The 10,759-nt window shown below is 43.6% G+C and overlaps 1 protein-coding gene across 1 annotated transcript in view; it reads left to right on the top strand.

Annotated features, from left to right (window-relative positions):
- Positions 1-10,759, top strand: part of TSPAN15 (tetraspanin 15) — a 62,444-nt gene that overhangs the window by 9,486 nt on the left and 42,199 nt on the right. Inside the window, exon 2 of the mRNA XM_077480625.1 lies at positions 8,635-8,820. Within this exon, the coding sequence (XP_077336751.1) occupies positions 8,635-8,820 (186 nt within the window). The remainder of the gene's footprint in view (positions 1-8,634; positions 8,821-10,759) is intronic.

Here is a 10,759-nt window from a genome sequence, read left to right as displayed (position 1 = left end):
ATGGAATTCCGCTCAAGCTGTCTTGCCTACACATGGTCACACCGATCGTTTAGAACTCAGTGAAGTACAACACGTATGATGGGACTAGAGAAAGGAAGTTCAATAGCCAATAGCTTCCGTCTCATAGTTGAATCTGAGCATGCTTGATTTTTGGCATCCTTGGAATTGCATACACACGATCAGAATTTCCAATACCACGTTCTCAATTTTCCAGATAGAAAAACGTTCTATCAAGTTTTGGCTGGCGGAAATTCGGACAGCTAAATTCCGATGGAGCATACAAACAGTCGCTTTTTCCGATGAAAAGGCGTTCATCTGTCTTTTTCTGGCCGGAATTCCGAACGTGTGTACGCGGCATTAGGGTTTTTGTTTTGTTTTGGAGCTTAATGTGGCTTAACGTACAAAAAAGACCTTAAGTGTTAACCAATTTCCCCCAAACCTCGCACAATAGAAGACTCTGTCTATGTCTGAACATTTCAGAACATTTGGTGAATCCCACCAAAAGTGTTTCACATTAAGCTATATTTTACAATCCCAAAACATGTGGCTTAGTGTAAAAGAGCCTAATGTACCATAATGGAACTAAACTTTAATAAATTGTCTTGAAATTTTGCACAACATAAGTTTTCAACTTCCCAAACCTACCCTACAAGATTCATGGATTTTGGTCTCCCACAAAGAAAATGAGTATGTTAAGCTTGGTGTTTTTTATTTATTTATTGGGGCGCTTAATGGGGCTTAACTTGCAATAAAGTGCCTAAACCTTAACCACTTGAGACCCGCACTATAGCCGAATGACGGCTACAGCGCGGACCTCCTTTGCCGGGACGACGTCTATTGACGTCGTCCCGTGCACGAGCGGCCTGCGCGGCGCGCTCTGTGATTGGCGAGTCTGAGACTCGCCTGATCACCGATCCAAGGAAGGGGTCGATCCCGACCCCCTTATCACGTGATCAGCTGTCAGCTGATCATGTGATACAACGGAGCCGGTAACCAGCTATTATTCCTCCTTGCGTTGACAGCGCGAGGAGAAAAAAAAAGCCGTTCACCGGCGGCCGTGATCGGGACATCAGTCCCGATCACGGCCAGCCCTGCCAGTGCCCATCTGCCCCCTGCTAGTGCCACCTCAATAAAAAATAAGTGCCACCCAGCAGTGCCCACAGTGCCACCCAGCAGTGCCCACAATCTGCAGCAACAAAGGTGCTGCACCCCAGTGCCACATATCAGTGCCCAGCAGAGCCACCTATCAGTGCCCATCAGTCCCATCTATCAGTGGTACCTATCAGTGCCCCTTAGTGCCGCCCATCAGTGCCGCCTTATCTGTGCCCATCAGTGCCGCCTTATCTGTGCCCATCAGTGCCGCCTTATCTGTGCCCATCGGTGCCGCCTTATCTGTGCCTATTAGTGTCGCCTTAACTATGCCTATTAGTGCCGCCTCATCAGCGCACTTCAATGAAGGAGAAAAATGACCTGTTTGCAAAATTTTATAACAAACTATTAAACATGATTGCATCTTTTTTTGTTTTGTTTAGCAAAAAATAAAATTCCCAGCTGTAATTAAATACCACCAAAAGAAAGCTCTATTTGTGGGGAAAAAATGATAAAAATTTCATTTGCGTACAGTGTTGTATGCCGCGCAATTGTCATTCAAAGTGCATCAGCGCTGAAAGCTGAAAATTGGTCTGGGCAGGAGGGGGGTTTAAGTGCCCAGTAAGCAAGTGGTTAATCAGTTGCCTTGATACTTTGCACAACCCAAGCTTTCAGCTTCCCAAAAACCTATCCTAGTTGTTTTGTGTATTTTTTTTTATTTTATTTTTTTCTACAGAACAAGTGAGTGACATTCAGCTTGTGTAGCCCCTACCACCTTTTGTGTAGTGGCCGTAGTAAGGGACAGCCAATGGAGGAATATTTTTGTGTGTGTCTGTGTCTGTCTCACCAGCCAATCCCTAGGGGTTTCTTGGCCAGTGGTGCATGCTGGGGAAGTGCATATATACTTAGGAGAATTTCCATATGCTCAGTCTTTGTACAGCCTACATTCAGGCTTTTCCTGGAGATGGGAATACTCAAGTGTGGGAAAGGTTTTACTAGGCCTTAAACCTAGAAGAGGCCTTGCATGCTGATTAAAGAGGAGCTGCACCTAAAAAAAAAATATTAAAAGCCAGCAGCTACTAATATTGCAGCTGCTGACTTTTAATAATATCACACTTGCCTGTCCCAGGTTCCAGCGATGTCGGCGGCAGATGACGAGCGATCACTCGTCTCGCTGCAGCCACCGCCGCCATCCTCTGTCAGGGAATCGGGAAGTGAAGCATGAGGGCTTCACTGCCCGGTTCCCTACTGCGCATGCGCGAGTCGCGCTGCGCTGGTTCCCCGCTGTGTCTCTGGGAACTGTGTGTTTCCCAGAACACAACGGGGGGGGCGGAGCGATGCGGCGGTCTGGCCGGAAGTGGGTGTAGTTACCTGGATTATCCAGGTAACTGCACCCCCCTCCCCCCCGAAAGGTGCCGATTGTGGCACCGGAGGGGGGGAGGGATAATACTAGCGGAACTTCCCCTTTAGGGTGAACAACCGCTTTAAGGAAGAGAACCAGAGATGCTGGATGGATACTGAGGGTACATGTTACTGTAAAGGACCCAAGGAGCATGTCTGGTGTCTCTCCGACTGAAGATCTTATGACTATCTTTATTCAGTTGTTGCTCTAATGCCCAGTGCCAGCCAATGCTCCTATTGATGCTGCACTCTGGAATACTGAAGGGGACTGGTGAGTCTGGAGTTCTGTTCTAATCTAGTTTTGCCATGGATGTTCTCAGCCCTATACCTTCTCTGTCAGTTATTGAGTTGTCCAATAAAGCATTCGAAAATGCCCAACCTTACTTTGATCGTGCACAGCCCTGGCCTAGGAAGTGCCCAAGATCAAAATGTCAGTCTTCCCTGCCTTTAGGTGTCCATGCTATGCCTCTGGGGGTCAGGGGGCTCTGTACTTGTGCGTGTTTTTTTATTTTTATTTTTTTGGGGGAGTTTAATGTGGCTTAAATTACAAAAAAGAACTTGGATGTTATTAAATTTCCCCAAAATGCACACAATATAAGACTGTATCTTTTTGACAGCATATTCTAAAAATCAAATCTCAGCTTGCTTGATAAAATGGACCAAAGGTCTTTTTAACAATTTTTTTTATTATAGTCCTGAAACATTTCATTGGAATAGCTTAAAGGTTAAACTAGAGGGGGTCCAATATAAGTTCACCTTAAAATCTGTAAGGTGAACTTAGACTGCACCGACCACCCCCCCCCCACGCCCCGGGTCCAGCTGACCTGGAGCTCCGCAATCGCCCACTGTGACATATCGGGTCGCCACTTCACTGGTTGGGGGATTTGTAAGTGCCCAGTTGTCAAGTAGTTAACCTTGTGGGAAACCAAAAGCCACAAAATTTTCAGGATGGGGTTGGGAAGATTAAAAACGTTTTGGTTGTGCGAAGTTTCAAGGCTATTGACTAACCACTTTAATCCCGGAAGGCTTTGCCCCCTTAATGGCCAGGCCATTTATTTTGCGATGTGGCACTGCGTCGATTTAACTGACAATTGCATGGTTGTGTGACGTTCTACCCAAACAAAATTGGCCAGCCTTACTCTACAGGTCTGTAAATCTGCAGAAAGCCCATCCTGCAAGTTCAGCTCCATTACAATCCAAGGTAGGGTCAATATGTGAAATAAAAGTTGCTTTGGTGAATACTCCATATGGGTTGGTGGTTTGTGAGTGGAGATGGATCCATGACCTGCGCCTGCTTTCGAGGTTGAAAGTAGAAATCTTAGTGTGAGCTTTCAGAGTAAAATTGTTTCTGTGATTATGTCTTTGAAATGATTATAAGTGTTTGTGTGTACAAATAACTGCGTCCATTTCTTGTGTTTGGGGTTTCACATTCCTAGTGCGTGAGTCAATACATACATTGTCATGTGTTGCAAGGCATATGCTGCTCAGACAACATCTTGTGGTATGTGTTTAGGCATGACACGGCAATCCCAATCCCCCTCTCGTTTGTATACAGCTTTCTACTGATAATAGATGAAAGAAGAGTATAATTGTGGTGTTTGGGGGGGGGGGGGGGGGGGGTCATGTCAAGCATAGGCTTGTAAATGTCTCTACAACATTCTTTCTTTCACAGAATCGCTAAAATATGCAAATATCTTGTTCATAGATGTTACCATTTTTTTTATTTTATTTTCCTCCCTTTTAAAAAAAAAATATTCTACCAGTTTTTTTTTTTAGTTTTTTTTTTTATAAATGGATAGAAAAATATAATTAAAAAAAAACTATTTTTTAAAATTTGCTTTTAAGGGATCTAGCTTTCCTGGAATATCGTGTTATTAGGAGAGTGCAGAAAGTTTTCATTTTCTTTTTATATTTATCTCCTTTTATTTTATTTTTTTATACTTCTCTTTTGTACTACCGATCCGGGGATCTCCATTATTAAGGTAGCATTGCCAACACACTTCCACCCTTTGTACTCTGCTGCCGACTCAGATGATAGAAAAATCCCCACAGCAATCAAAATTGACCTAGCATCACATATATACTGTATTTTATTTTTATGTTAAAGCAGTTGTAACCCTAAAAAATAAAAATTCCTGTTCCTTTTAACCACTTGCCTACTGGGCACTTTTACCCCCTTCCTGTCCAGGTAAATTTCCAGTTTTCAGCGTTGTCACACTGAACACACTGGTACAAAACCTGTACCAAAACTAATTAATTTTTTTTTTTTTTTTTTTACTATCAATAAATAATTATAGTGTATGTCTGTATGTATGTATGTTGAGGAGAAAATGTTTTTTCTTAGTTTCTGTTAAAATTTTCAAAATATTTATTTTTCTCCTTCACTAATAAGGCTGCACTGATAGGATGCAGTGAGGAGGCTGCACTAATAGGAGGCACTGATGGGCACTGATGAGGAGGCACTGTTGGGGCTGCACTGATAATCGGGACACTATGGATTTGGCAATTAACTTCACTTTCTCTCTTTTTTTTTTTTTTATTTATTTATTTTTATCCTCACATGCTGTTAGCGTGAGATGAGGACTGGCGATAACCGGCAAATACAATTTACACTGATCAGCTGTGATTGGACACAGCTGGTCACATGGTAAAGAGCCTCTGTGATTGGCTCTTTACCCCATTTACAGATCCCTGCCAATGCACGCCGCAGGGGAGCATGTGGGAAGCGTGGTTACAGGAGGATGTCCATAGACGCCCTCCTGGCAATGTGAGCCTGCGCTGTAGCCATCCTTTGCCTATAGCACAGGCGGGATGTTAAACCATGAATAACAGCATAGTGCTGTTGCAGTGTCATTTTGTCCCTTTCTATGTTCCAATTAAAATACCTGGTTGATCCTGCCTGTTTCTATATTAGCCTTAGTGTACTGACCACTGTAATCAAGGCTGATACCGTGGGGTCAGTTTACATGCCTTAATCATCCCACAGTCTCCCTCTCCCCTCCTTCTTGTCGCATACATAACCCCAGTACTTGTATCCTCTCTGTTTTATGAAGACCTAAAGTTAGTGTGTGTGTGTGTGTGTGTTTGTTTGGGGTTTGTTTGTGTTATTTTTATTTTTTTTATTATTATTATCCTAAATGCCTCCCTTCACAGCACCTTTCGGCAGTCACGTGACCTCCTTCTGCTGGCCGGATAACGACAGAAGGAAATCTCAGCCCCTGCCACTGCTCTCCTTAGATTGAGGAAGGAGAGCAGAGATGGATCACGTGACCGTAGAGCAGCAGTGTGAGAAGATATTTTAGGAATATAATTATGAAAAAAAAAAAAAACACAGTACTTTTAGCTCTTCATAATAGAGGGGGGGATACAGGTAATTGGGGTATGTGACTTAACCACTTTGCTTTATGGCCAGCTGCAATTAATCAGAATGTAGTCAGTTCAACAGGAACCAGCATCATTTTGATCTTTCTGTTCAGAGATCACAATACTCTGCTTTTAATTTTATCTGCTTTCCTCAAACGAGGAAAGGAACTGCCTTTGTTATTACCCAGGGGCATCATCTACTTCCTAAACTGTGAGATGCTGGCTCTGATGATACAATCCAGGAAATCCTGGTGCTTGCGCATTTGATGGGAGTGTTCAAAAATCATGACTCAGAACAACCCCTACTGCAGACCCTAACCTTACTCCAAAGTTACAATATACAGCCTGATCTCTAAAGGGAAGAAGATTGAGGAAATGCCCCCACTTACCTGCAGCTGACTGGTGCCCTCTTCCTAGGCCTAGGCAGTGTCACTAGACTGGAGCCCTGGGGCTGCATTTTATTAATGACAGGAGCATCTTTTAACCTTCACTCCAGGTAGGGCCGTTTGAAGGAATTTGGGGGCCCAAAGCAAATGATAAGAATCAAATGATAAGTGCAAAGTCCAAAGAATGCTATGTGTCACATGAACTAAAAAAATGCATAGGCAACAATAAAGCAGCAAATCCTGGTGCAATGTAATCCGTGTGAACACAGTGGCAAATGTTGTATATAACTAGTGCCAGAATATATTAATAAAGTCCATGAAATAAGTCCAAAAAGTGCAATATGCAAAGGAAATCCAACGGTGTCTAATCAAGCTGTGAGCAACAGGTTTTGGTGACTGCTTCCCCCTCCCTACCACGTACCACGTACCATGTGGCAGGAGATTCCGTTTGCTGTTCCCTGCCGGACTGAAAGGAAGTGAGTGAACTTCCTGTCAGTCCGGCCGGTAACAGGAAACTGAATCTCCTGTACCGCGGACTGCAGGAGGAAGGAACAGGAGCTCGGCCATGCTACAGGCCACAGCATTTATAAGAAGGGGGCCAGCTCGGGGCCCCAAGCAATTGTTTGGTTTGCCTGTCCTGTTGCGATGGGCCTGACTCCAGGTATATTTATTATCCAGCTTTGACCCCTCTTAAACCTGAAGGGTTGCTTGGGATGCTATAAATCACTATATTAGTCAGCACAACTACAGTGATAGCTAAGCTATTCCAGATCCTGTGCTAAGCAGCTTCCCCTTTGCTCACTGACCACAGGGGTTCGCTCGCTCAGCGATGCTAGCATTTAAAAAATTGCCGTGTGGTGTGTTTTTTTTTTTTTTTTTTTTTTTTTTTTTTTTTTTTTTTTCCCCATGACTACAAGCCGTCCTTTGAAGGGATTGTGACGCCACCCTTTCTCTGACTTGTCCAATAGAGAATGGGCTATGCATGATAAGGGATGGGCACAATTGCACTGGGCCAATTTACGTCTGCAATAGAGTTTAGCTTTAAAAAAAAGACAGCTGCTGTAGATTGTGGCATATAAGAAATTTGTTGGCACTTGTAAAGTTACTAAAAGCTTTGCTATATTTCATAAATAATAAAAGCAGGAAAGTGGGGAGATCCATTGCCACAATTTTCTGATCTCTGGATCTTCAACATTCCTAGAGTTCTTCTTTGGTTGGTGTCTGCCGTGTCAATGACATAGACCACAATGATAACCTGACCCAAGACTGCAACTCAATTACTTTTCTCTAGCGCTGATCACATAGCCAAAAGTTTAGACCTTTGATCACGTTATCTCTGAAGGGTAAAAAAAAGAACTGTCCCCTTTAATCAAGATCGTGTGATTAAATATCTAAGCTTTTGGTTGTGTGACAGCACTGGAGATATGCTCTATTCAGCTGCCAGGAGTGAGTAAAGGAAATGTGGTGTAAGCTCCTAGTAGCTCTATCTTTAGCTTATACAGGGCTAAAGACTCTCTTCTTTCCCCTGTGTGATCATGGCCGTCTTTAACGTGGAGCAAAAGGGGCAGTTGCCCAGGTCGGTCCCAAAAGCAACTGCTCCTTGAGCCCACGCTGCCCGCAAATATTTGTCCCATTTAGCGGGTGTAGCAGATTCCCCACTTGCTCTCCTGGCCGGTTGAGTGTGAAAGGGGAGAGGCAAGCTGTAGGCTGTATGTGTTGGAGCACGCTCATCCCGCTTCTCCGTATCGGTCACCAGCAGCTGTAACAGGAGGTGAGGCAGAATGGCTCAGTGTCCCCCACTCGCCCGCCCCTTCTCCTGTCATGGTCAGTGTCATCTACTCCCAACCCCGCCCCCGCGTGCCTTGCCCCTTCCCCTTCCCCGGTCATGGTCAGTGATCTGCCGTAAACTGATTTTGAGCCGATCTGCTATTTTTTTTTTTTTTTTTTTTGTATGTCTCAATATGGGGGGGGGCCCAAGAAAATGTTTGCCCAGGGCCCAATCAATATTACAGATGGGCCAGTGTGTGATACCACTGGACCAATCGCCAAGCACCAGTGCTGTCACACAGGAGAGTAGGACCCATTATCCACCCTACATATCTGGCTGTACCTGTATTAAATTTTTTATTTTTTTTAAGCTTAGGGACTGAACAGCGCAGAGGGGTAGTAATGGAATGTTGGTATATGTGTTGTTAGGGAGGGTGCCATAAAATGAATCCTGGTGCTTGAAGCCATTGTTTTGCTATAACTTCCATCAGAAATAATAGCTGGAATTTGGTTTCTATGAATGACAAATCCAATATATGTAACAATTTAATTTAGAAAGCACCACTTGCACAGTATATAAATGCACAAATGCCTTTCCTAGCTGACGCTGTGTCTTGTTCCTCCTCAGCTGATCGGTGCTATGGTCCTGGCTATCGGGATATATGCTGAAGTGGAGAGACAGAAGTACAAAACGCTCCATGGTGCTTTCTTGGCTCCAGCTATCATTCTCATCCTCCTGGGATTGGTCATGTTTGTGGTGTCCTTCATTGGAGTCCTGGCCTCTCTGCGGGACAACCTGTGCCTTCTTCAGGTGGTGAGTATCTTTTATGTTCTCAGTCATGACTCCCAAACTGTGACTCTTTGCTTCTATTCCTGGCAGCTTCTAATTAGGTGTATTAAAGAGGAACTGAACTCTGGAAGCTGTGCCCAAAATCGGGCACTCAGAAGGCGACTTTTTGCCAGTATTACCTGTGGTCTCCTTGCAGCTGATAGCTTCCCCAATAATTATTCACCATGCCCTGTTCTGCACTGTGCATCTATTTGGAGGGCAGCCATCTTGGTAGAGGCAGAACTATGCTTCCTCATGTCAGAGCCACCAGCAGGGAGAAGGGTGAGCAACACCGTAGTGACCTCGCCAAATCTCATGAGAGTAGTAATCGGTGGGAGCAGTGCCTTAGATCTCACACTGAAGACAAGCAGTTATGAGGACATGGGCACAAAAATGTCTACCCTCTTATACCTGGTGGTGCACAGTTTTATTTATTTTATTTTATTTTTTTATTTATTTTTTTCAGGAGATGCTCAAGGTAAAAAGTTATATTTTTGAGGTCACTGCTTGGGCACAGTTAAAATTTTTAGATGTTCCCTATAACATGGGGAAACCTTTTTAATTTCAGTTTTACATCTAAAATAAAAACGCCACTTTTGATTTAAAAGCATATAGAATATATACCGTAATTGCTACATAAGCCATTTATTTAATTTTTGGTTTAAAAAATTTACCTTTCCATTTAATCTGTAAGCACTGTTGCTTTTCTGAAACTGACAAGTGTTGCTTTCTTCTTCAAATAAGGACCTAGGTGTTCTGTATGTCATTGATACCCCCAAAAATCAAATTTCACATTTGTACGATTGGCTCCTTGGTTTTCTCATAAGTCCGCATTAAAATGCGCATTGGATTTTAGACTCTCCCTGCAATAGAAGTTTAATTTTTTATGAGGTGCTCCCTTGGGCTTGGTTCACATGGAGCTTGTATAAGAGCAGCGTAAACTGCAAGTTTCATGAAGACATCGGCAAGCTTTTGCAAAATTTTCAGCAAGCTTCAAGCAGATTTATTGAAGCCTTTAACACTTTCACAGCCACCAACGTATGTCATACTTTGGCAGCAAAAAGGAATTTTAAACAGGCTCCTGCAGCAGGCAGCAATGCTTGTAAATCTAATGGGAAAACAGCTGGCTTCTCAAAAGCGGTCTGGCGGCTATATGATTCCTGGGCTCCACAATCCCACATGTTGGGTGGTGTATGGTAGAAAAGGAGATCAGTGACCATCTGAAATGGAGGAGCTGGCCCAGCTCCTCCCTCTCCTCTCCTCTCCTTACCTACCTATGTTTTATGTAGGTGCAGGGGAAAGAGCAAAGGGGAATAATGTAGGGCAGCCTTGCTCAATCTTTTTACCCTAGAGGACCCCCTGAACCTATTTTTTAGGTCTCTCAGAACCCCTGCTAAAACCAATTGTGGGCGAGTGAAAAAAATGTTCCTTTTATATTGGTTAGATAACTTACCCTTATTATTATTATTATTATTATTATTAATATTATTCAGGATTTATATAGCGCCTACAGTTTGCGCAGCGCTTTACAATATGAGGGCAGACAGTACAGTTACATTACAAATCAATACAGGAGGTATCAGAGGGCCCTGCTCGTTAGAGCTTACAATCTAGAATGGTGGTCAGAATTATACCCGTGCAGGTGGCGTTGACCCCAGAACTATCCATGTACCATCAAATTGGAAGTAGATTAGCCAAAGCTTAAGGGTCCCCTAGCAACTTCTGGAGGAACCTTTTAGGGTTCCATGGAATTCTGGTTGAGAATGGCTGCTATAGAGTGTTGCTTGTGTAACAGCTCTGAGTCTGCTGGAGCTGCTGACATCACATCCAAGATCACGGCACCCAGCACCAGTCTCAGGGCATTTAGATGTCAACACAAGGGAGGCTTTAACAAGAACGTGCATAAAATGTTAAATGCAAATAT

This window comes from Lithobates pipiens, unplaced genomic scaffold (genome assembly GCF_037356315.1).
Source record: "Lithobates pipiens isolate NorthernLeopardFrog02 unplaced genomic scaffold, aLitPip1_a1.2 Scaffold_1, whole genome shotgun sequence".
In the NCBI taxonomy this organism is placed as follows: domain Eukaryota; kingdom Metazoa; phylum Chordata; class Amphibia; order Anura; family Ranidae; genus Lithobates; species Lithobates pipiens.
This window is presented reverse-complemented; position numbering and strand designations above follow the sequence as displayed.